Consider the following 27,927-nt stretch of genomic DNA (forward strand, 5'->3'; position numbering starts at 1 on the left):
ATCTATCTATCAATCGAATTTTTTGGACGGCCAAAACGTGCTCAAATCTTTGTGTAAAAATGTGGCCAGTGTATCAAACAGGCCTTTCTGATGAAAAGTCATGAAAATGTTATTCAAAAATCAAAAGGCGTGGCGCCGGCGCTCCAATGAAAATCTGATGGTTCGCCATGAAACAGGAAGTGACGTGTAACTCTGCTCTACCTGCTGCAATCTGACTGAAACTTCACGTGTGTCATCACAGTACTGGCCCGGACACATCCATATGACACTATACATTCACAGACATAGCTCCACCTATTGGGAAGAGGAAGATTAAAAAAATTAGAGTTACACATGACCCAAAATAAGCCAAACTCTAAACCCAACAGGAAGTCCGCCATTTTGCATTAACTGTGAAATTCTCGTGTCGAACCCGTTCCACAGGGTAAATCTAAGATACCTATTATTTGGTACTGATTATGACATATTCATTAATTAAAAACAATATACAAAACCTCTTCAATCACAGAGCAGGATCAGGTCAGACCAGTTTCAGGTCCTGCTGGAGGCGATTACAAGTTAATGATGCAGAAGAATCTCAGACCTGTTTATCCGCCTCCAGTATGAATGCACAGTGTTCACACCCTGAGAGCATAGATTGTGACCTTTATGTCTGGGTAGCGTGTCAAAAATAGATTCATGGATAAAGCGTTACCGATGTAAAAGCATGCAAATGGGTGGAGCACATTACAGCTGAGCTTGGATCTCTGCAGGGGCCGCCTGTGTGTGTCAAAGAATCCACTTCAAAGTCAGACTTCTTGTTTTTAAAGGTTTGAATGGCCTCGGGCCTGAATACATCTCAGATTTACTGCCTCTAGAGTAGAAATCGCCTGTAGAGGACTGTTGCTGTCCGCTCTAAAAGAACAGGACTACCTCTGTGAAGCTTGTCTGCAGTGTGTGAACTTTTACACACACACACACACACACACACACACACACACACACACACACACACACACACACACACACACACACACACACACACACACACACACACACACACACACACACACACACACACACACACACACACACACACACACACACACACACACACACACACACACACTACCTCATTATCAATTTGCACTTGTATATGTGTGTATTATTATACTTTTTCTTTATATCCTCATTTGTTTTATCTGGGTTAATTATTGTTAATTTCTTTTTTCTGACTCAACGCCCACGTCAATGCTGCACTTCCTGCTCTACACACATTGGTAATTGCCCCCTGGGCACAAATAAAGTTTTCTGAAAATCTGAGAAATGGACAAGTTGCCCGGTCCAACATGGCGGCCCGAATGAGACTCTATTATGACGCAGTTTAACCTCCGGCCTGTCAGTGGCGCTGTGAAAATTCACCCCGCGGGTTTACACACAGCAGGTGAACTTTCTTCTTCTGCTCCCACCCACCCTGCTCCGATTGGTCGGCCTTCGGAGCCGCTTCCTGCTACGTCACGCTCGGCAGCAGTTTGGTTTACGGATGCTGAGGAGGCTGGTCTGTTCTCATTCACTCCCTGTTCGATTCCACTGCACGGACTGACACCAAACTTTTAAACGTTTAACCGGTCCGACATGGCGCAGTGCTCCGAGTCCGCCTCCGTCAGCTCCGCGGTGAACGGAGAGCCGAAGAAGGAGAGGAAGGTGGCTGTCATCACCGGCATCACCGGACAGGTAACGTTTCTTAAAGCCCTCCCTTCCTCATCCTCCTCTTCCTCTCCCTGCTCGCCGCTGTGTGATAATGAACTTATACAGCCACAGTCCCCACATTCACCGTATCGTGTGTGTGTGTGTGTGTGTGTGTGTGTGTGTGTGTGTGTGTGTGTGTGTGTGTGTGTGTGTGTGTGTGTGTGTGTGTCGTAGAAAGTTGCTATAGGTTTAAGCTACTTCTTTCATTGTGTGTCATATAATCATCTTGTTGTTGGCTGCAGATTTGCAGGATTTGATGAGCTTGTGGGCGAAAACGCAGCAAAAGGGCGATGCAAATAATGTAAACAAACAAATCGTTTCCTCCCCCTGTGACACAAACAGGAATCAGACAACCTATTCCAGGTTTAGGTTTTAATTTGGGTTATCATATCAAATTAGATTCATAACACAACGTAAACATGGCAGTGGCAAATAGCATGTTTTTTTTAAATCGACTACTCTTAGAGAAATGTCAGTTCCACAGCTGATTCAAATGTCAGATGTTTCTGCAGAGGCCTGATTATAATATTTGCATACGTACCAGCTCCATCCATTTGATAGCTTTTATTATCGGGACTCTCAATGTTTGGATATTAACCAAAAGCAAATTGCAGGAGTGCTGCTTGGGTGTAGAGAAAAAAGTGTTCCTCTGGTGCTCTTCAGTGTCGGGATTAGACGAGCCAAGTACATGATACACTGATAAGAACATGCCTGCTGGAAAATAAAAGCACAAGGCCACAGCAGAAATGTCACACATCTGTAGATACCAGTCAGGCAAGTTCCCTCACAGTGACAGCAGCCCCAAACTTACTCGACCTGTTTTTGAAATAACGTTGAGTTTATGGATCGGTTGTACAACCGTGACACATATTTCATTGAGTGTAGCTGCAGATCCTGTCATGCCAATGCTGTACCAAGCAACAATCTACCGTCGGCTCCCATTTTCCACGAGCCGAAGCCACAGATCTTTTTCTTTGTACACAAAAGGCCTTTTTCTCCCAAATATCGTTCACACATTTGTCTAAGTCTGTGTTAGTGAGCACTTGTCCTTTGCCAAGATAATGATGAGACGGCAGCATTATTGTACACGTGTGTCTTAGGCCGGCCGCAATAAAACGCCACTCTAAAATGTGCAGCTTTACCTCGTACCACAGTGACGCAGACGTCACTGTTCCTGGAATAATCTCATTGTGCCCCACTAAACCCTAATTATGTGTCAATGTCTGATAATGACTGGTAGAGATCATTTAGATCGCGTCCGACTGGTTGCGTGAACTCGGCGAACTTCACTGGGACTTGTGATATAATGAATGCTCTGGAGTTCTGAGGCTGTCCTGTAGATTTTTGGAAAGTTGAAATCCTTTATTTTGGAAGTACTCGACGACTCAATACAAACTGCTTGATATAAAATAACAAAACAAAGTTTTAAGGCTGAGACATTAAAAACAGGACTAATGGTGCAATGTGTAATAATGTAATACATTTTCTACTCATTGTGTAATAATGCCACATTTTGTAATAATCTGCCTCACTTTGTAATAACATTCTTGTACGCATTATGTAATAAACATTGCCGCGTTTTGTAATAATGGTGCAATATGTAATACATTTTCAACTCGATATATAATAACACCGCATTTTGTAGTAACTTGTTACATATTGCAACAGTTAATACAAAATCTTTTTTTTAAGATAATGTAATAATTCAGTGCATTATGGAATAAATCATCAAAATTGATCCCTTAAGTAGAAATGGCACCATACCATCAGAATAACATTAAGCTTTCCAGCTTAATTAGGATTTATTAAAAAAAAACAAAAAACCAAAGGATGTTTTGTTGCTCAAGTGTAAATCAAAAGTAACTGTAATCATTAAACTGAACAATGTTTTCACAAGCGAGAAACAAAAGCGCCACTAGATAATTATTATGGACACAAAAACTATGGGTGCAGGGAAACTTTGCAAGACATAAGCACTTATTAATATTATTATAATAATTATTATTATTATTACTGTTATATAATTATTTTATATGATACAAAGCATAAAAACTGAAAAACAAACATTTATTACACTATTATTACATAATGTGGCGCGACGCGCCACATTGTATTATAACTTTTGCAAAATGTAACAAATGATCACACAATGTGTCAGATTATTACAAAATGAATTGAAAATGTATTCCATTATTACATCTTGGCCTGTTATTACATAACATACTACACACTTTTTAAAACCTGAAACAAGCCGGGGAGAGAGAGACGACAGACTTTCTTCACTTCTGAGGCGTCGTTCCGGTATGAGGACGATTAGTTCTGCTGGGAGACCTTCAGGAAGTGGATTTTATTTGTTTAACCCTTTTATTGTTTCATCCATTTTTGTACTTTTCCATTCACCTCTGTGCGTCACATCAGAGAATGATTGCATCAGAGTAAATAGGCATCAGGCACTAAGCAGAATCCTGAGTACTACATCCTGGTCTGGGCTGGAGGTTGTCACATGACCAGGATGCGGCGCTGGAGACGAGAGGAGGTCTGGGAAAGACATTCTCTGGCGTTCCTCCTGTCAAGCGTCACCGACACTCGCTGAAACAGGAACAAAAAGGAATAACAGCGTTAATTCCTTTTTATTTTCCACCGTCATGGTGTTGCTGTTAAATACTGGGAACGCACGCAGGAGGCAGGCGGGCATCTGGAGAGACTATCTGAGACGCCACCAGCCAGGCCGCCGGGGGTCACCGCAACGCCATATTTCACCAGGCCGACTGCTCTTCATAAATTTCGGGGCCGCATGCTGCTCCGTCTGAATATTTTCTGAGTGCTGCCTCGGCGTGAAGTATTGAGCCGAGAGGGTGTGAGTTATGGGAGACCACCACAGTGCCAAGGCGGCGCTGCAGAGCCGGGCGGGGGCTCTGGCCGGTGGCGCTGCTTTACGAGCCGAAGGTTACCAAGAGGACAGCTTCACCCCGTCCGCTCCACACTAAAACTTTACTTTGAGGTTCACGCGTAGTTCTTCGACTCCCCCGGTTGAGAAAACAGCCCTGCGCGCCGTTTGAAGTCCCATCCTACAAGCCCCCCCCCCCCCCCCCCCCCCCCCCCACCCCCCCTTTATTTTTCGACATCCTTTTGTTTGCTTTCGATTCACTCTGGTTCCACTGCCCGCGGCGCAGGGCCGGAGTCTGAGCCAGCGCCAGCAATAATAATCATAAAGCTGAGAATCTGTGCTCACGTCTCCTCTGCTGCTCGTAACGGCTGCTGACGACTCCTTGAAGGCCGAGTCCTCCTCTCAATGACGCCTGGCAGCGTCTATGTGTGCAGGGAAAACAGAAGCAAGTCCAGCTGCAGATTGGAGCTTTAGAATTTAATGTAAGACACACATATACACACTGCCAGAGACGAATGAGCTGTTTTAAAAAAAAAAACACAATCATTTTTTGTTGTTATTCCAGTGCACGTTGGTTCTTCTTTTTTTTTTTCTATTTCTAAAATTAATTAACCAAACAAACATATTTGGGGAAAATCATCAAGAGATTTTGACGTTTTGATAGAAGAAACTGTATTTACAGCCACGTTCACTCAGTCAGCTTATTGTCGCTGTTTAAAACGGCATTAAGAAGCACAGAGTGTGTGCGGCGCTCTGGGACCTCGGGAGTGAGTAGTTTGGCTTTCAGTCGTTTGAATTTCTCTCGAACACACTTTGGAATGTGTCAGTTGTTCATTGTGACGCCGAAATTCACAATCATCTTCAGAACCAGTTCGGCTGGCGTGGATGGTGCCTCCAGTTCGAGATATCCAAAAGTAAACACGCGGCACGTTGTCGTTTCTTGATATTGTTTACAAAGTGCCCGTTCTGCACGGTGACAGTTTTCCCGCCATATTTAGTGAATAACTTTCTTTTCTCCATTACGCTCTGTGTGCCCTTCATTTTTTCTTTCCCACATACGGTCAATACTCGATAATGTGAAATTACACGTCGTCAAAACATTTAGGATACTATCGTAGATGATATGGGTCACACATCTCTGGCGTGACGTGTCCCTGTTGGTACACATCAACCACTTCCTGTCCACAACCATTGATCAGTGGGGAACTGAATGTCACTGCAGAAGGCAGTAATCCCGTCTCTGGTATGTTTACTGGTTATTATAGAACAGGTGAAATAACTTTCCCGGTCAGTCGGGGTCCGTCTGGGTTTCCTGGAGAGTGGAGGGGAAAATATTATATGGTTGTTTTGAAGGTGGCCGACATCAGCAGGCTCAAGTATTCTATTCTATTCTATTCTATTCTATTCTATTCTATTCTATTCCAGCTAAGGATGAACACAATAACTGAATGTAATTCCAGATGAATGGTTGAATTATGTGTACAGATGAAGGCACGTCCAAAAAAAGTTAATTTCAAAGATATTTTAAAAGATGATATATCCAGAGGTTATCGGAAATAATGATTATAAACAATTTTTTAATTGAGTGACATTTTAATAAGTGACAAAAACCTTTGACAAAATAAAATAAAAAGCATTCATATGTGCAATGATTTTGCTTTGAATACAGAAAATATATGCAAGTGAAGACTTTCTAAAGCAGTCGTCTAACAAAAGATTTTTCTCTCCGGGTTTTGAGGTAAAATCAAATCAACATATACATGAAGGATATAGGATGAGTTGATGTGACGGAATTTGTTATCGAAAGTGCGACAGGTGCTAAGATTGAGATCCGTCGATGGATCTCAGCCATGTGCAGTATGTCAGATCTATCCCTGAATAGATCTGACATACTGCACACAGGCGCCAACGTTTGACTGTAATACACACTCTAACCACAAGAGGACGCCAAACTTACAGTTCTGGTGTTTAAGGTTAAGGACTTAAAAGATTCTTCATCTTCTGTGATCTACTGATTTAGTTTGGCTTTATAACATCATGCACTGTCAGATGTTTAAATGTACATTTAAAATGAGTGCTGCTTCCTTTTTGAATGTAAATATTTACCTTTTGGGTGTGTTCGACGGCAAACTAAACGTCAACGCAACATGAAATACAAGCTCTGGGGCTTTATGGGAATTTAGTAGATTTATTTATTTTTTGTAGATTGAAATAACGGGTTTAAAATACAAGTCATGTCGATGGTTATTAGAAAACTGACTAATAAAAATGATTGCATGACAGCTTTTCCACAGCTTTTGAAAAAAGAGATTCACCAGAGCCCTGGCAAGTTTATTTGTCTTTGTAACGAATCTATATTATTCTGAACTCAGAAGCTTGTCGTCAAACTTATTTACTTAACCAAAATGAGACAATTACTTGAATGAGGACCAAATTTTTCCAATGAATATTATTGTTATAACCCAATAATGATTTTCCTGCTAAAATCTTAGTACATGGTAAAAACGTGTAACATTTTAACTTGAGAACGTTCCAGTCGATTGTCCATAAACACACTGGCTTTCTTTCTGTTCGCTGAATCTCGACTTATTAAGTGAGAGAAATGTCTTTTACTGGATTGCTCTCCTTGAAAACACACAAAAACACACACACGCCACCGCATGCAGACACATTTGCCATCCTTATGGTATCACATGATGATGACTAGGTAATGATGATGATGATGATGATGGGGATACTGATTAGAACTGGTGCTACAGTGAGTGAAGCTCTGACGAGCAGCGTTGTTCACATTTCTGAGCCACACAGAGCGATTCAGTCCAACATTGTCAGGCTATTTTCGACATGATCAGATGGAGTTCATAGTATTTATTTTTTTTAATAAAGGATTTCACAGCTAATAGGGATTGTCATGATAAAAAGCATTGAAATACGCAAGGCGTCAAAGTGACATATGCTATAATGAAATGGAGCTGTTTGTGATTTAAGATCAAATTCAATGTAAAAAAAAGTTTTTAGTTGTAAAAGTTTTAAAAACTTTAATGTGATGTTCATAAATGTTCCTGTTTTAATCTGGACTTTCAATAGAATGTCCTTCTTTGTAAGTATTGATTAATAAGCAGGTTCTGGTTACTTCTTAAATTAGAAAATATGAATTTTATTCAAATTTTAGAATCATACAAAGGGTTTATGTTTTTACAAAAAAAATTTTTTTTACATGTTAATGAAAAAAAAACAATGAAAAATGTCATTTATCATATCCCTTGTTTTTTTATAATTCAAATTAGTTTTATTTATTTAGTGCCGGTTGCATGTTAGCCATGTGAAGGCACGTTTACTGCAAAAATCAAACACAAAACAATCCCAAAGAATTATTCATGTAAGCAGGGTTGTAAATACATATATATATTTTTTTTTTTTAAGTACAAAATAAAAACATGGAAGTCTTAAGATTAGGGTTAATTTTTTTTGTATTGATTTAGCATGCCCAACTCACAAACTGACAAACCAAAGTGATTGTAGGGTAAAGATTGAACTTAATATTTGGTTTGAGAAGATTTCTCTGGGTCTGGTGCTCAAACCTTTGGAGCAGCCTCGCCTTTTGCGGGAGGTTTTGACTTCTGTCAACAGACATCGGAGGGTTTCAGTTAATCCTTCGTAACACTGGTACTACAATATGAGACAATCATCATCATCATCATCCTCCCAAGGCCTGTGAGCTCTTTGGTAGATGTTCGGTGTAAACTTTAGCGGAGAGAGATCATATTGTGTCAAACGCCTTAATGAGTCTTGGGGGAGATTGTGGTGTGGCATTGACCTGTCAGGTGTGTGTGTGTGTGTGTGTGTGTGTGTGTGTGTGTGTGTGTGTGCGTGTGCGCACACCCTCCCACCATGACTCCCAGCTCCCCATAACAGGAAACAGCGAGGTGAGGCCAGGGTTTATGGGCTAATATGGCCTCAAAGGAGCCTCTTGTTTTGAAACAGAGCTGCAGCTCTTCAGGCTTATTTTCCATATTGGTCTGGCATGGAACGCTTTGACCCTGGCACCGGGGCAGGAAAACATGACACCGGCCGGGGCTTTGAACTCCGTGGGGACAGTCGAGGTGGTGGTGGTGGGGGTTTGGGGGGTAGGGGGGGAGGCTGCCAGCGCCTGTGCCCATCTCCCCCTCTGGATCAACCTGAAACAGGTCGGGCGTCAACGAGCAGCCAGGACGCTCAACCTGCTGGAAATGACACCAAAAAGACATTTAGTGCTGAATTCTATAACCAATTAGAGTCTATTTGTCCCTGTCGGATAGAAAAGTGACCCACTCCCATGTCTCAACGCCTCACATACACACTCAGCAAATAGATGATTTAACATTAAAATAAGCTCCAGTCAATATTCTGTCACATGGAAAAGTGAGCTGTGTCTCCTCTAGTTATAAAAATCGAAATGTACCTCTCATGTGTAATCTAAGTAATACACCTTTAGCATTGTTTAGTCTTGAAATTTAACATCAAGAATTAATAAAAAAAAAGTTAATATTTCTATTTTGTATACATCGACTTGTAAACTTCATTTCTGTGCATGTGATGGGATTTAGTAGTGCCTTATTTTGAAATTGCATATATGAAAGGAAAGATCAAATGATACGTAAAAGCAGTGGCTCATGACATGTAACAAATAATATTTATATTAAATATCTACATTAGAACTTTCTTATGAGCAAAAGGTAAAGTTTCATAGTAGGGGTCACAATTCTATATAGAAAAGTCACCCGGGGGTCACTGGTCCATGGGGTCACAATAGTGAGCCGCTCATTAAGGGCAATAATTTCATATTAGATGTTTTCTATCATTCTTACTGTTTGTTCTTCGAGATCTTCTTCTCCTTCCTCTTACCAATTACTCCTGATCAGCGTATCTTAACTCTGTTGGTTGAGTCGTCGTCATTGATCGCACCAAAGTCCATTTGTTTACAAACAAACGGGAATCTGTCGACCGTCAGACTGTGTTTATGTTTCACTGACTGACGCCATCTTGGGAAAACTGCCGCAAGGGATTCTGGGATATCGAAGATGGCGCCGCTGCAGCTCAAGCGACAATATCCACATTTGAGCGATTCAGGGTGAAAGAAATCCAGAACTTCTCATAGAAAGAGTCTGAAATGTTGTGAAACTTTATTGTTTCTCGTTTTTTTCCTGTACCAATCGAGAGATTCTCCAGATCTTGTGAAATGATTCCCTGGTGGATTCTGGGGGAGTCGGGCTGGGAAAAAAATCCATTTCATTGTTTAATCGAATTTTTAGCTAAAAAAGATATATATATTTTTTTCTCCCCACAGTTTTTGGGCTTTATCCTACCATTCCTCCCTTCTGGGTTTCTGTAGTTGCTGTTGCAGTTTTGCGTAAATCTGAGTTAAAGCTTGAACTTGTTGAAAGACTGAGCCTCCTGTACTTTGTTTTTTTTTTAGATTGTTTATATGAATTTTAAATCTGAGGACAATCACAGCAATAAAGTTGCACTTTAGACAACATTTCTGACGTCTGCAGTCTTTAAGTGCACTGAGAAAAAAAATCTAAACTCGAATTCAAAACTCCAATTTATTTTTTTAAGGCCAAATCGCCCAGCCGCATTGGAGAGGAACTTTATAGATATTAAAGATGCTCACCTGTAACAATCGACAATCACACCAAAGCAGTACCTCATCTCCCTCCGAGGATACGGCCGATCTGTTCCGGTGTCGAGTGCAGCTTCTCCTGAGTCCTCTGCCTCTTCACGCCCCCTCCACTCCCACAGGCCTCAACAGCCTCCTCTGTTACCCCCACACCTGAGGGGGAAGCGTGAGCCTGGCATGCTGGCAAGCGTGACCACGCATGCGAGTGTGTGTGTGTGCGTGTGTGTGCGTGTGTGTGCGTGTGTGGGTCCAGGTCCAGGGGGGGGATTGAAGGCTTGAATGCCATGACTGGGTCGGAATGTACCGGAATGTTCCAGAGTGTTCCAGAATGTGCGGTCGGAAAGTCTGAGCAAGGAAAAAAAAAAAAAAAAAAAAAGGCGAGGAGTATAACATGGGTGAGGGGGAACAAGACCTTATTGACGGGGCTCGCTCCCCCACACCACCAACACCGCCCCGACCTCTTCCCCCGAAGATCCTGAGTCAACTGGATGTTGTGTCAAAAGATTCTACCGCTAAAGTCTAACCTGTACGTACACAGGGGGTTTTAGGAAAAAAAACCTGAGATATTGAGGACTTTGTTTGTCTGATTAAAACCACCAAATGAGACCGTAAACTAGTATCCTCATTACAGTTAGCCACCTTATCAATGGAGCATCTCAGGTGTAATAACAATGTAGTTATCACTCCAGAGTTTTCTCACAATTCTCAAATAACAATTTCTTTATGTCCAAGGTTTTCCTCAAACAACCAGCTTTAAGTTGAAGGGGCTTGAAGCCGCCACAGTCTGACATGTGGTGACATGCAGCATGAACATGTTGAATGATATATACTGGGTTTTCTAGATATTACTATGCTGACGCGACAGAAAACGGTCTCACCTGTGCCAAAACAATTAATTGTTGCGTTTGTGACACCATTTTGTGGGATCTAAGCATTTGTGTGTCCTTTTCCCTGCAGGATGGATCCTACCTGGCCGAGTTCCTGCTCGCCAAAGGTTACGAGGTGAGAGAAAATCAGCTCTGCGGCCTCAGTGAAGTCAGGACTGTGTTCATTGTGAAGGCACACACACACACACACACACACACACACACACACACACACACACACACACACACACACACACACACACACACACACACACACACACACACACACACACACACACACACACACACAGAGAGACATTCCCTTGATAAGCTGCCTCTCGCCCTGCAGTGTGTGGGAACTCCACCGGGATCATGGCGTAGTTTGACAAGTCGGCCCCGTGCACCGACTGACGCACACCTCACCCCTGATAAGAACCTGCATGTGCAGCACGAGCTTTTTAACCCCCGACCTGTTACCCCGGGGTCAGACCGTTAACAGGGAAGTGGTTGTTATTATACATCATGAGGTCACTGCCTTTCACCTGCCCCACGCTGCGCTTTCAGGGGCACCAAGAGTCAACTGCCTGTCGATTGATGTGCAGGTTTTTTTCTTTTTCCTGTGTCAAACACGTGATAATGCAAATAGTGTCAGAGAAAGTGGAGCAATAACTGGAAGAACATGTGAGTGGCGGCGCCCGTAGAGTTATGACTCTGTATTCTAGTTTTCTAGTCCATATCGGTACTTTAATCGAGACTCTCCCCTGATAGCATCCGATTCGTCGTCAGTCCATACAAATTTCCGGTTTTCTTGATTTTGTTCACATTTATAGCGTCTTCTTCTCTGCACACGTCTGTGCGGTGTCATCACAAAAACAAGATACAGCACCCCCATGTGGCCCGGCATACTAACTACAGCGTTGTCATTGTGTCCGCTGCTGCAGTGGAAATGCAACACCTTTTCCTTTTTACGGATTTGGTGTGTCGCGTCGCATTATGTAACAATGGTACAATATGTAATAATGTAATACATTTCAGACTCATTTTGTAATAATGCCGCATTTTGTAATAACTTGTTAGATATTGGAACAGTTACTACAAAATGCGGGTTAAATGATTAAATGCACTCAGTGACAATAACAATGGCTGGTGGAAATACTGATTGGTTTATAACTTTAAAAATCTAGCAGCCACAATGGCAGGTGATTTAAGAAGTTCAACCTGATTTAGAGGCGCATTCTACCACAGCTATGTTGGCAGGATGTGAGCATAATCTTAATTTTTTTCTCATTATTAAACATAGAACCATGTGTACAAATAAAGGGCAAAATGTATTACCTGTGGCATCAAATTATCAAATTAAAAAAAAAAAAAAAAAGTGGAACACCCACATTTTGTAATAACTGTTGCAATATGTAACAAGTTGCACAAAATGCGGCGTTATTACATAATTAGTAGAAAATGTATTCCATTATTACATATTGCACCATTATTACATAATGCGGCGCTACAAGGTATAGACGGGGCCTGAGACCACGTTAAGTTTCATTGGTGGCTTCATACGTGTGAGAAGTTGACTTTAGGTCATGCTTACATAAATGTAGCACCAGCTCTCATTGTGCGGCGCTGAAAGTAGGATCACGAATTCACTTTTCCCCTCAAAATGTATTAGAAACTCAAGTTTTCATCTCAGCCCACCCGGTGTAGCTGCTTACCTCAAAGACAGAGGAGAGGAAGTGGGCCGAGTCCTGGCTGGAGATGCTGATGTTAGAGAGGGTGAGGGGTGGCATTAAAGAGGCGCACTCAGGCAGGCAGGAAGACCACAGTGAATAAAGGAAGTGAGGTCAGGGCACAGCGTCCTCCCACTAATGGACTCCCCTTGGATCGGGTCCTGTTATCTTCCCCAAACAGACCTTCCTCATACATTGCCCCCCCCTCAGAATGTGCAGTACAGATCACAGGCATCAGCAAAAGAAAAACAGTGAGCTGGAGCCACTGTACATAATGCCTTAACCAGCGCTTGTGAAATCTTGTGCTGCTCCAAAGATCTTTCAGAGATAGGAGCCACTTTCAGTGCAGCAAAGTAGGCCACAGTGTTACAGTATCGAGAAATTCAATATTTTTTAGAGGTAGGAAGTGTTTTTTTCGTAGTGAGGCCTTTCATATAATGGAAAAACCAAATATACTTGCATTTGTATGCGATTCCCAATCAGGATGATTGGCTGGTTAGTTGAATGGTTGGGAGGTTGAAAACCCCTCAAACTTCCCTCATCCTTCTTTCATTGGTAAACAATATGGTGGTGGTATTATTAGTGTTTATAGGAAGTATGGGTCATTGTGGTGGTGGTATGATTGTTTGAAGTGGTGGGTGTTAGTTTAGATTTTGGTAGAGGTTCTTTTAGTGGTGGTATTTTTGACAATATTGCTCATAGTAGTCATATTATTTATAGTGGTGGTCATAGTGATGAGGGTATCCATAGTTGTGGTGATGTTATTGGTAGTAGTGGATGCATGGTTTTGTCAGTGGCGGTATTGGCAATACTATTGGTGGTCATACTATTTGACGTACTGGTGGTATTTTTGGGTGTGGTGGTAATCGAGTTGGTGTTTTAGGTAGTAGTGGCTGTGTAGTGGTGATTGGAATGGTAAACAGATTTCACTCATGTAGCACATTCATTACAATGTCAGTTACTTTCACACACATTGACACTTGACTTGACAGATGTGGGAACTTGCATGGGTGGTGCTCCAGTCGTGGTTTTTGCAATCCCGATGGGGAATACGGAGTACTATGAGTTTTATGCTTGATACTTTTATCCATATGATCTAGGTAGTGTACAAATGGAGGATGCCAGTGGACTATATTTTGTAGTATTTTTTTGCGTGACACTTGCACAGAGGGTAAAGGTGTGTTTGCCTACTTGAAGTGGGCAATGTAAGTAAATGTATTTTATTACTGTTTATGTTTCAAGCAACCATCATCCAATCCTTGAATCTCAAACTCAAAAACTCCAACACAACAATACTGTCATGTTTTAGAGAGAATGAAGGTAATCTAAGAATTGACCACACTCATTGTCACCTTCATTGTTCCTTTTATTATTCATTTTTTTCTCCTATGATATTTTAGATATGGTCAATATTCTTGTACTTGTCCCTTCTTTCCTTAGGTCCATGGTATTATGAGGCGATCCAGCTCTTTCAACACAGGTCGCATTGAGCATCTGTACCAGAACCCACAGACACACACCGAAGGCAGTAAGTGACTCATTTTCTGTCATTTATTTACATACAACTGTTGGGATTCCATGTATCTCATGTTCAAAAAATGCCCAACAGCAGTGGCGGGTGGCCAATAGAGGGCGCTGCGGCGCCGCCCTCCCCCACCCACCCAGAACCAGAAAAAGATTGCAGATGGGTTAGTGTTAGGGTTAGGGTTAGGGTTAGGGTTAGGGTTAGGGTTAGCGATTGCATCAGCCCCGCTTATCATGTGACGTAAACCAGCCCCAAAACATACACATTTATACATACACACTAAATAGGACTAATTATATATCTGCTTACAAGTATGTTCATAAAAATGTCATCAGAATAAGTGCTCTCTATTCACGACTGTCTTTAAATACAATCATTTTCATGACAAAGGGCCTTTTTTCTCCTTAAAATAAGGCAAGATTGGAAACACTGATGAATATATACACTGGATTTAAGTTTAGTTAACACTCAAAATAATGGCTGAAATTGAAGAATGATAACGAGCCCCACCTAAGGAATGTACCACCAGCCTCCACTGCCCAAAACAGTAAGGCAGAATCAGTCTGCATTCTCTGAACCTGTTACCGGCTGTCTGGGTTTTCCAACTGGTGGAAGAGTTGATGTGGATGCAGTCGTCTCCACAGCAGAAACACCGTTCAGTTCAGATAGCTCTGCTGTTCAGAATGAGATACTCCCACTAACAAATGGCATCGAGATCAAATCGAGCACAAACACCTGGCACCAGTGGACTTTTCTGGAAAGTCCAGTGCCTCCTCCCAGTGCCAGAGGTCCCACCAAGGTGAAGAATTAATCAATTTGTCACTTTTACAACTACATTTATATGTCTGGCTTGTTGTGTGCTTATTAAATACACAAACAGGTAATGGGTAAAGATTCCTATTTGGACCTGTAGCTCTTGAACATACTGGCAATTTAAAAGAAGCTCTTGGTTCCAAAAAAGGTTGGACACCTCTGGCCTAATATCTGTCCTTGGTGGCTCCAGGTGTGTGAATGCTGCATTTGTGTCGTTGTCATATAAGCATCTTGAGTTTCGTCTAAGCATGTGAAATAAGAATTGAAATGTGCTGAAACCAGTGATTTAGAGCAGTTTGAAATAAAAGGTTTCATGTTTTTTAAGAGGTGTGAAAAGAAGTTTCATCTATGGAAAAAAAAAAAAGAAGTGATACACCGCCTCCACTACTCCTGCCATGTTTGGAATGCTCCCTGGAAGTCCTTTTGTCCAAGTGTGTCAAACACCATCTGCAATTCCACTGGATCTTGTCCATGGTTTCAAAACAATGTCCCTTCAGCTTGATCTTCATCCTGGGGGGAAAGAAAAACGTCAGAAGGAGCCAAATATAGAGAGTAAGGGGAGTTGATGACCAAGTTGGTTTGGGCTGTTGTAATCCCTTGTTAGTTGTTCAAATAGCTCTTTCAAAAGTCTCTTCCTGATTCAAAAAGCTGCGCCGAACAATCAGATTTATGACATATTGGTGTCCCATAACGCTTCGTTCTCATGTGCTGCTGACTGGAAGTTTTGAGTTTCAGCTGGTTTTTCTGTGAAACAAGCTCAGTTTCAGTTGAGGAGGCTTGATGGGGAAGTTTTTTACTGATGGTGATTTTTCTTCACGGCTTCCGCAGCCCCAAAGTACTTTACACTGATACTGTTTGTGATCCTCAATCCAATTTTATTTGTAGAGGACATCATGAAAACTTCATTGTTGACCAGCACACTAAAATATGATCAAACAACAGTTAAAAAAAACAACACAAATAATTAAAGAATCTCCCTGGATCCAGAACTTTGCAGACTGGAATCCATCAAATCAGCAATGTGCTGATAAACTTTGCTTGTTGCTCTCTGGAAGAATCGTTTCTGTCTCACTCTCTGCTGAGGCTCCTTTTATAGAACATTTCAAGTGAAAGTGCTTTTGTTTTGTTTCGTGTTTTCACGGCAACGTTTTGAAAACGATGCTGAATGGCAGAAAAGGCTGAAAACAATGTAGTCTCAAGTAGGGCCACTAGTGGGTGCTGTTGTTTGTTTTTGCAATGAGTCTACACACACATTTGAGCAGGGAACGATACACTCTAAACATTAACAATGAGGAGTACACAGGCATTTCCACGGAGTCGGAGCATTTTCAAAATCATTGTGTTTCCCCTCCATTTACATGGAGGAAGACCTGGAGCGTTTTTTTTAAAAACTTTCACCTTAGGAGCCGTTTTCAGAAGGTTTTCCGTTGCTCCGAGCACCGATGTCGTGGAAACGGACCCCGAAAACGCTACGAAGGTTTTCCGTTGTCACTCGTAGGCATTGTCATGTAAACAGAGCCTGTCCAACCGCTGCAGCAGAAAAGCCACCGCGTTTCCTGTGCTTGCTTCAGTGTATATATTTTTTTTCTTTTCTATTTTCGTGCACGAGATGGCTACGTTGGATTTGGTAGGAAATGAATGAAACGTTTTTGGACGATGTTTTGAGGTGACATTGGATTTTTTTTGGTCCATTTCTCTGACAGACATGAAGCTGCATTACGGCGACCTGACTGACAGCACATGTCTGGTGAAGATCATCAACCAGGTGAAGCCAACGGAGATCTACAACCTGGGAGCTCAGAGCCACGTCAAGGTACCGTGAACTACATTCCTTCAAATTAAAAGCACTGATACTAAGCCGAGTGACGTTTTCTGCTTTTGAAGAGCGAGACAAAGAAAAGAGGTTGATTAGAGTCAAGTAATAGTGAATGTAGGTGTCGGCAGCATATTTGTAGTCTGACCAGAGAAGTATGAATAATACTGGTGTACATCAAGGACTGAGGTGGTTTCTTCACAAAAGTTATTATCTTTTCAGCATTAGCATTTAGCAATACCCTCTTTAAAGGTCTGCTAAATCTCAATTAAACGGCAGCTTTTAAGACAGAAATGATCTTTCTTATTTTATTTCCATCGAGTTCATAGTATATATCATATAGATGCAAACTTTTATACAACTGGATGTGTTTTATTAGAAAAGCACTATAGAAATGTTTTCTCTACAATCACACTGCAGGAGAAAAAAGGGAACTTTGTCATCTTTAATTCTGCCCAAGAGAGCAATACATCAATATGTTGTATGTCTGACCTGTGGACTATTGTCACTTGCCTCGTTTCGCTCTCTTATGGCGTCAGTTGTAAAACCTCCTCCTGATCCTCTGGATGTGATGTAATATGTTCCAGTAATAGAAGGAAACTCAAGCGATGTTTTCAGCAATTGAAGTGAATTTCAAAAACAAGAGTTTTTCAGTTTTTTCCAGTTGACTGGAGACTAACCAACGAGGCATGCGTTTATTTGATCATACCAGATAGTGAACGCTCTCATATATCCATAAAAGTCGTGGTTCCATGAGACTAACATTGTGGTGAGACATCATTGGAGTTAAGTCGTGGTTGCGGGTGACTGTGGTGTGAATCCTGTTTGTGGGATAGTGGTTGTTTTGACCAGCTTTTGTTTGCACCTCTATTTTGGTCTCTCAAGAAATATACATAAAAAGCTCTGCTTTTCCTCGTGAAAAGTTTTGTAAAACGCCAAACGGCTCATGTTGCTACTGACGACCTGCAGACCTCTGTGATGAAACTAAAGATTCATGCAACGGATTTACAGCTAATAATGGGCTTATAAATGCAAATTATGCGAAGCAGGAAGTGGTCAACGTGCCACTGAAACTCTCTTACACCTATTTTTTCCTGTGCCTGCTGTTTCTTTTCATCCAAACCCAGAGACATTTTCATACAGTAAAGTTCCATCATGAGCTCAGTGTGTCGATGTCTAAACTCCCTGAATGTTCTGCAGTAGTGACTGTCTGTACGCGGTCTGTGCTGAGCGCTGCTGGGAAAAGGGTGACCGGCAGATGATGTTAAAAAAGGGACTGAGTTCTGGGAAGTGAGCGGTTCTTATGCGGAGGATGCCGGAGCTGCTGGGACAGGAAGCAATGTTTTCTTGGATGGGTCAGTTCGCACCACAATGTCCCTTTTGTCTCCGAGCTCCACGGTGATCCCAGGCGATCCCCCCCACCCCCTCCGCCCTCCTGCCCCCTCCTTCGGCCTTTCCACTTTGGGATCTGACACACAGTCTCCAGGCAGCTCCGATCCTCCTTCATCATTGTGGTTTTAGTGGAATATAGAGCCCAAAGCCTAATTATATTACAGATAATAAGTATGTAATGCTAAAAAGAAATAGTGTGCTGTTACTGACACCCCCCCCCCCCCCCCCCCCCCCACCCCCCCACCCCCCCCCCAACAGTTCATCTTGGTCAGACGTAACTTCAGCTAACGTCCAGATTATAGAGCATCTTGTAACTTCAGTTGAACTTAATTAGTAAATAAAGTATTAGATGGACCCGCATGGTGCTGAATGTGAACATCATGTGCAAGATAATCTCAAACTAATGCAAAAGTTACTTTCCCAAATAACCACTTACCTTGTGTTTGCATTAAAAGTGCATTTCAGTAACTTGATAATTACATTCTGTGACTTTGACCAGCAAAAAGTATTCAAAAAGTAAAAAGTAAGGAAATAAAAAAATGTAATGTAAGAAACCCAAGTGAGTGGGAGATGACTTCTCTCCACATCCTTTATGGTCAAAGGTTGTGACTCTGCTCCCGCCTCCTACACCGAACATCATCCTCAGGCCACACACACACACACACACTGAGAGTGACAGAATACATACAGCATGTGTACCTGAGCGAGGTTCTACTTCTCTTTATTTGTCTCTGGTCGCTCTGTGACACACGCTGTCCGCTCTGAACAGCTGAGCCTGCCGGATTACTGGCAGCGCCACCGTGGGGCGGTTTCCAGCCTGGAAAACGATCAGTCACATCGGCCACTCATCATCATCATCATCATCATCTCTCTCTCTCTTCCTTTCCACCAGTCCTCTTTCTGCCGCCGCCGCCGCCGTCTTTCAGGGAATCCCTTCTGAGGAAGGTCTGTTCATCAGACTCACCCCGGCGGCTTGACTCGTAGCACTGGTTGGAGATGAAGTGTGTGGGTTGCTGGTTTCCGCTGAAGAGAGTCATCAGTGAGAACAGAGTGGAGGTTATTTTGTAATGCTGCAGAGGCGGCGGTGCAGAGGGAATAGTGGACCAACACTGCAGGGCCAAAGAGGCAGTCAGCTGCAGTGTCAAAGGATCAAACACAGAGGACTTTCTGCATTTTCTCTCTGACGTGAACAGCAGAAGAACTGAGGAGTTAGACGCTTTGCACATTTTGCAAAATGTGGATTTTCTAATACTGTATAGCTGCTAAAAAAAATGGAATAAAACAAATGAACTCAGACTTCCAGCAACTTGAAATATGTGAAACATTAAATAATAAGCACAGCAGCATCCGTGAGCATTCCCCCCCCCCGGGTGTGAACATGCTCCCACGCCACACACACACACACACACACACACACACACACACACACACACACACACACACACACACACACACACACACAGGATTTAACACGTCTGCTTCCCCACAAAGCTCTGATCTGTTTGTTCGCCGTGTCGGTGTGTTTATGTTCACAAAGTGAACAAGTTCGTTCTCCTCCGCGGCTCGTAACTTGTTCGATTCTGTTGTTTTGACTCCTCGTCTGTTACCCAGCAGCCCGTGTGGGTATTTGCTGTGTTTGCCGTGTAATTTCCGGCCTTGCCAACCTTCACAACCGCCTCACATGCGCTGTACTCTGGGGAGCCGAGAGCTTAGGCTTTCTTTCCAATGACAAATTAAATCATTTCCAATTTTGGACATTTCTGATTTCAGACACACTGAGGCAATCGTGCTCCGCCTTGGGTGGAAATTATTCAGCCGAGGATATTAAAGCTTATCGCCGGGGTCAAAAGTTAAGAGAAACATGGACTGCAACCTCCAAGCCTGCTGCTTTTCTTTGGTTCTGTAGCGTCTATACTTTTCTCTTGAGGTTAAGACAAGCTACCCGTGGCGATCATTAACCACTTTTGGGGCACTGGCTGGTTGACCGTCTTGATTCGATGATTTTAACCATAAAAATTTAACAAGTTTTCATTTTTTGTAAATATTGTCAATGTATTAATTGGGATGCAGTGACACAAAGGAAAACAATTTAAAATGACAAATGGACTTCACGTAGCGTGAGCAGTCCCAACGTGCTTTAACATCGTTCATCACGTTCACACACCAGTGAGGCTGCTGCTGCCAGGCGAGGCACTGTTGGTGTTCAGTGTCGTGTGAACGGACCCTCCGAAAGTGAAGAAAGTTTGCTGATACACTTGTTGTCGTTGTGTAGACGGGGCCTAATACTCACACAACACTCAAGACGGGCACAAATTCAACATAAATTAGCAATTTCTTTCGTTTAACAGTCTCGCACGTGGTTTGAGAATAAGATATTAGGAGGAAAGGTCGGACCCGAACAGGCTGAATGCTCGTTTCTCACTTTACTTTACAAATATTGAAAGATTTAAAACATTTGCACATTTTTTGTATGATCATGTTTTAGGACTTCACAGTGATGTAGTGGTTAGTACTCGTTCAGTCTTGGCGTTAACTTGTTACACCCGCCTGTATCCTGCGTTTCGTGTAGCGTGAGAGATGGTCAGGTGCGCCGTGGAAAATTGTCCAATTTCATTTAATTGGTTAAAAAAACAAGAAAAGTCACTTGCCAGTGATTTGATATTGTCGAGTGTCTGCGCCTGAAATGTGTTGGCTGATCAAGTATGTACACACCCTTCCTTGCCAGCGGGTGGCAGTAGGTAGCACATTAAGACAATAAAATGAGTGAAGAGTAGTGAAACGGTGAGCATGCCGGCTGCCAAAAGAAGTGACAGGCAGAAGAGGAGGCAGCGACAAGAAAGCGATGGATGAATATTTGTAAAGGAAAACTTTTTTTATTTTCTATAGAACAAAATCAGTAAAAACTGTAAGTATTGTCATTAAATGTGCTGTATAAAGCTACAACATGGCGGCACATTTTTAATGTAAAAAATGTGCCGCGGCTCAAAAAAGGTTGAAAAACACGCACCGACGTCCATGTTCTTTTTCATAGTTTCTGTGGAACGTTGGAAAGACTGACACATGGCGCATTCTCTTAAACGAAAACGACATGTGGTGTATTTTCGTGCAACGCCACCGTCCGGGGACGCATTCACGACACATGCCGTTCACACCGCAAAGCGTCAGCTGACCACCTCGGAAAGCAGTTATGAGCGATGGCGCCCCGGTGCCACTTCACACTCCGGATCTCCCAGAAGGCACGTTAACGCCGGGTCTGAACGGGCCCTGACTTTTTTTATGCAGACTTTTGCGTTTTCTCCATGTCAGCTGGTGGCTTTAGATTGCCCCGTGCTTGCTTTGTGACGTACTGGTGAAAGAGGGTCCGTGGTGACCAGCAGTCTTGAGTTGGATCAAGCGCCCATAGTTTTCTCAACACTAGAAAAGTTAATTGGTGGAAAACACGATTGTTCTGCTAAGTTCGTGGGAGATTAATAGTTTCCACAGGACGGCGGCCATCCTCTTGAATGTCTCACTTGGTTTTGCCCACCCTCTGATTGGTGTTTACATTAACGCCATGCAGCCATCCCCTGGTGGGACACTTGCAGCCACTGAATGAACACGTTCCCTACTGAAGCATGCACTTCCAGCCTCACACGACTCATTAGCTGCTTGTTTGTGTGTGTAAGTGTCTCTTTGTTTTTTGAGTGTTTCGGGCTGATTGCGGATGCTTTACACTTTCTCCGAGCTCGGCTTGTCATGGGTGCCGCCTTGCTGCCGGAGCTGTAACGGGGCCACGTCACCTTGTTGGCCTGGTAGCTGTCGGTCAGTCGCTCCCTGAGCCGACCGAGCCCTGGTTCTGAAAAGGTTAAAGCCTTCCAACAAGGCAGCCTGGCTGACTTGGGTGGGTTTGAGACGAGTTTGAGCGTGAACTTCAGCTTCAGAATAGACTCTGGTGTGCCAAGAGAAACAAATCAGTGTTTCCCCCTCATTCACAGTCGGGGAATGTTTCGTGGTTGAGCCTTGTGGGTCAGATTTGTTGCTCCACTCGTGACTCGGCTCTTTTTATTTTTTTCCACCTCTTTTCTTTTTTTTTTTTCTCTCCTTTCTGTGCTCAGGCAAGATAATGACACATGGAAATGTGTAGTTTGGGGGGAAAAAGTGAAAGAATTTAGATTTTTGTGGTTTGTTAAGTCAAAACTTGGAGTCGATAGATGGTATCATATATGAATGCATCTAAGCCTGCATCTTAAATCAAATCCCAAATCTCCCACATCAGCTGACTTGTTTCTTCTCAAAGACCAAATAAATGGTGCAGATGTAGTTTCCTTGATGGTTTCTAGATGGCAGCGGTGAGCCACCGCGCAGGGCTCCCCTGATAGTTTCACTCAGGGATTAAAATGTAATTTGCCTCAGCATGAAATGTTCTCTGATCGGCCTCTGTGGTGTATTTGTGTTGAATATCCATGATAATGAACAGTACTATGAAATTTTTTTTTTAATGAGAATTGTTTATGAGAGCAACTCAGGAACAGACATCAGAATAGGAAAAGTGTCAATGAAGAATCTTTTTTAAAATGATAATTACCAGATCACATTGCCAGGAAATTCTGTATTGAATCTATTTGATCAGATTTGCTATTTTCTCTCTTTTTTTTAATTTGTTGACATTTATCATAATCAACAAACAATTATTTAAGCTGAACTCTTTTTTTTTTTTTTCAAGCAAGGGAAATATTTATCAACAAAACTAACAGAAGAACAAATATAACACTGAACAATTGAAAATACTATCCTGAGTAAATTTATATTTTCTTTAAAAAAATCATTCAGAAATTATGTTTGTCATTTATAAATGAAAGGACACAAGTGAGCTTTCCTGAAACTGAAAACAAACATTATATACATTTGAAAGGTTTCATTCGTTCGTTCGTTCGTTCGTTCGTTCGTTCGTTCGTTCGTTTGTTTGTTTGTTTGTTTGTGGTTTGTGGTTTGCATACTTTCTTTACTTCTGAAATGACAAATTATTAGTATGACAAAGGCTGACATGTTAGTTTAATTTATAACAAAATGGGTATTCCATTCATTTTAAATTATTAGAACTTACGTAAATGAAAAAAATAAATATTGTTTCTTTATTATTTGATCTGACTGTAATATGAATTATGATAATAACAATAATGTTAATGGAAGGAAGAATTTTATATTGTTAACTGACCCATTTTTTATCTGTTTTGTAAACCAACAAATAACAATAAATGTGACTGCAGTGCTAATATACTACTACTACTACTACTACTACTAATAATAATAATAATATTTTGTCTCATGTGAATCTCAATATGTATTAAGCTTATATAGTTTTATATATATATATATATATATATATATATATATATATATATATATATATATATATATATATATATATATATATATATATATATATATATATATATATATATATAAAGCTTATATTTTTTATATATTATTGTTGTGTGCTTCATGTTTTATAGTTTCATTATTGGTCACTGTGAATATTGATAATTTTATATTAAATAATTTGAATTAACAAAGATGTTATTTTGATTAAAATTTTTATTACAATTAGCCTTACCAATCCCAAAAATAGTTTTGGTCAAAGTGTAATTCAAAAACATTTGTATTTTTAGCACGTCATATTTGCTGAAGTTGTTTGTTTTGTAAGTTTTCTTATCATCTTATTAAAGATACTGTGGAACGAGGCCCTCTGCAGGTTAGAGTGTTACACTGCAGAACTTATCGATAAACAAAATCTTAAAAACAAAGAAATAAAGAAAGGGACTAAAACTGTTTTATTAGAGGCTTCCTGAATCATCATGTCTATTTTCCACCCTCACTTCATTCCTTCCACCATCATTCATTTTATTTTTATCTTTGCGTTGAGTGACTGAGTGTCTGAAGCCCAAAGGATGTTTGTCTTTGTGAGACTCGACCGCAGCGAACAGAGAAGGCAGTTGTTTAATTAGTTTGGTGAAGTTAGTTACAGAGGAGAGCTGGGGTGAGGTAACCAGGGATTGCACTAAATATTTATTAAACTCATCCATCTTCCCGCTGCCGTTGCTATGTCCTCCAGGGAGACATCAGACGAGGATAATAATCAGCCTTGTAGCTTCATGCTGGATGGGTAATGATTTATCTGCACCTGTAAAGGTTTGACGTCTCTGTAAACAAAGTATGTGAGAATTCATTGTTGATGGAGCTTTTTATTCCCGCAAGTATTTTCCCTAAAAAAGAATATGTCTGTACATATCTAGATGTATATTTCTGAATATTTGTTGGAATCTAGGTTTAAACCCCTCAAGAAGATTGAAAAGTAAAATAATAGGGTAATCTGAGTCAATTTCAGGCTGTTTCCTACTTAGTGAAGTAAGGATGTGAATATTAATGATAAAAAAAGTAACAGGAATATAATTTTCTAGTTTTTAGGATAGAATTTCTCACATCGCATGAACACAAATCCTGACGAAGTAGTAGTAGTAGGCGGACCATTATTATTGTTTTTATTAGTTGGAGTAGTATTATTAGGCATGTTAAAGGCATTTGTATCTCTTCTACTTTTATTATTGTTGTTGTTGTTGTTGTTGTCTGTATGTTAGCATTAGCCAACATTTACATTTCATCTCATAGTGTCATTATTGTTTTCATGAGTATTAGTAGCAATATTAGCATATATATATATATATATATATATATATCTATAAGAACATATTTACTATGTAAAATACATCCACCCCCATATTCTGTACATGTCCACACTTATAGGCACCGTGTGCATATTTTTCTATTATATTGTATTTTTATCTGCTTTTTTTTAGTTCCTGCTCTGTGTGCTTCTTTCTCTGTACTATCCTGCTGTACCACTGCAAATTTCTCTTCATGCGAGATAAATAAAGGGATATCTTATCTTATCTTATCTTATCTTATCTTATCTTATAACAGATTTATTATTATTATTCAATTGGACTAAATGTCTGGTCTATATTTTCTATTTCTTTAAGATTTTTTGGGTTTTGATTAAATACATGTTTACACCATGGGAGGACAAGCAAGGTCGGATTTCATTTCTACTATAAAGCTCACTTTGACTTTGTGTTTTGTGACCCCCCCCCCCCTCCAAAAAAAAAAATCAATCCCTTAAACATAAAACTCATCTGATTTACCTAAATAAACCCAAGCAATCTGTAATTTTGTTTACACTGTGGGCTCACGGCGCTGATAACGGTACCTGTCAGACTTGAGGGTTCGAGTCATTTTAAGTGAGTTTACAGACACACAGCTCAGTGGACACACAGATTTGGCTCCATTTTTATTTTCTTCTCACGTGCTGGTGTTTACACGAACATTATATGGCGTGTACCAGAGGACTTCAGTGTGCAGACTCGCAACCGGAGAGCAATTGTTGTGTTTTAGCTCGTTCGCATTGAGAGCGGCTGTCAAACAGCGCCCTCACTTCCACATCATTTCAGTGGGTGAATCATGAATTATGTCGCCTCCTTCTGTCCTGGGTGCCGCCTCCTAATTACACCTTATCCCCCGTCGTACACCCACTCTGGCTGCGACACACAGCGAGAAGATGCAGCCCCACTTCAATCCTTCCATAAGTGACTTAATCTCCTTGCTCACAGTACACACAGCTGCTAATCTATATGAACACAAGTCCAGACTTCTGCAGTGTGCTCACAGACACACAACACACGCCTGCTTCCCCTCGCTAATGGCGTGTTTGTGTAATTCTGTCTTTTGTTTGGATTTTTTTTTTTTTTTCTTCTTCCCCTCCCAGCGCGACCTTCAGTTGGATCTCAGCTCAGGAGCCATTGTTCCTAAACTGTTTCGAAAAGAAAATGACTATGTTAGACTGCATTAGGGATGAGAGACGAGCCCAGAGAGAGAGAGAGAGAGAGAGAGAGAGAGAAAAGGGAGGCGTAATCGTTTCACAATCTGCAAATGTGTCACAATCTATAATTGTTGTAAAATGCCCTGTTCCTGTTATTTTGGTTGAGAGTTTGCGTGGGTGTACTCTCAGGTCCCTTCCGCGTACAACCGTGTGTCTGTTGGGTAATTTTAGGATTGCAATCTATTTACCAAAGCGCGCTGTAATGAGCTATGATCTCACTTGTTTGGCTCACATCGGGGAATGAAGATCATGAAACAAAAACAAAGAGAGGAGAGGTCGGGTTTGAATGGAGGGCAGAGAAGAGACGTGGATGAGTTACGACATTCGACGCTAATCTAGATGACTGTAATTGTTTTTAATCTTTTGTTGACTGAGTGAAGATCTTTTTGCATTTTTATTTTTTTTAATATACCTATATGTGTGCCTGCTTTGTCTGTGTGTTTGGGCTGTTGCCTTTGCTTGCATTTTTAATTGAAGCTTTAAATCAGGCTGTCATACTTTTATGAAGGGCTTGGCCACTCCTGCCTTGTCTCCCGTCAGCCAAACAAACAAGCCTTTATTCTCAGAGAGCGCTGGATGTTCAGGTGTATTAAACAAGCAGAGCAGCTGCTCAATGAAATATTCCTCAGAAACGGGAGCAGCAGGAGAGACGAACCCGGCTCGTCATGCTTTTCTTTTCACACCCAATCTTCCCTCCATTCAGTGGTCCAGTCCAACGTTAGGTTTGATAGACGGTCGAGGTTCACAGATCGCTGACAAATTGTCATTCATTCCTAACATTAGATTCACGTACAGATAAAAACCGAGCCATCCCTCATCCCTCTGTATCTAATTAATTCAGTCTGAATTCCTGCGTGAATTCTCCTGTAAGCTCACGGCTCAAAGGAGCAAGACCACCTTCAAGAGTGGGATCAGCTAAGAAGCAAAGAGGAAGAAGAATCATACAATCACTTCGCGAGTTGGTCAGAAACTTTGAGCGTTTATGCGACGACTCTTGGCCTGGACACACGGGACAGACAGACGTTATACAACAGTTCCAAAGTGATGGATCATCAATCAAATGTCAGTTGGTTTGGAGCAGGAACAACTTGTTTTTTCACTTAAGGAAGTTTTGCCATTGACTGTTGACCCGGAAGCGACTGTTGATGTTCCATAAAACAGTTCATCAAGGCAGCATATCATTACTACTGAACAATAACGATAAAATAATAATAATAATAATAATAATAATAATGATTTACCCAGACTCAGAAAAAAACAAAAACAATTAGTGATGAAAAAAGATTCTTCTACTGAGGGTGTGAAACGTATTTACTTTCACCTGAAACTGATCAGCAGCCAAGAAGATTTTCCGGTGGGTGCAGTCGGTGTTCAGAGTCAGTTTGAGAGAAAACCTTTCCTCCTCCCGACATGTTGACTGAAAGAGGACAAAAAGACCCGCAGTTTTCTGGATAGGTTTGTTTCTCTACATTTACACGAGTACTCGCATATTAGAACTGAGCCTGAACATTCTGGATATTTTTGATGAGGGAGAAGCTCGAAGGGTGCACTCAGAGAAACGGTACAAAATCTACCTAGAACTAAACAAATCTTGAAAAAAAGATT

The 27,927-nt window shown here is 41.3% G+C and overlaps 1 protein-coding gene across 1 annotated transcript in view; it reads left to right on the forward strand.

Annotated features, from left to right (window-relative positions):
- Positions 1 to 1,478: 1,478 nt before the first annotated feature.
- gmds (GDP-mannose 4,6-dehydratase) overlaps positions 1,479 to 27,927 on the forward strand; it is a 204,432-nt gene continuing 177,983 nt past the window's right edge. The window contains exons 1-4 of the mRNA XM_080473832.1: positions 1,479 to 1,713; positions 11,232 to 11,276; positions 14,308 to 14,395; positions 16,909 to 17,018. Of these exons, the coding sequence (XP_080329958.1) occupies positions 1,615 to 1,713; positions 11,232 to 11,276; positions 14,308 to 14,395; positions 16,909 to 17,018 (342 nt within the window). The 5' untranslated portion in view covers positions 1,479 to 1,614. The remainder of the gene's footprint in view (positions 1,714 to 11,231; positions 11,277 to 14,307; positions 14,396 to 16,908; positions 17,019 to 27,927) is intronic.

This window comes from Lipophrys pholis, assembly GCF_963383615.2.
Source record: "Lipophrys pholis genome assembly, chromosome: 10".
Lineage (NCBI taxonomy): Eukaryota > Metazoa > Chordata > Actinopteri > Blenniiformes > Blenniidae > Lipophrys > Lipophrys pholis.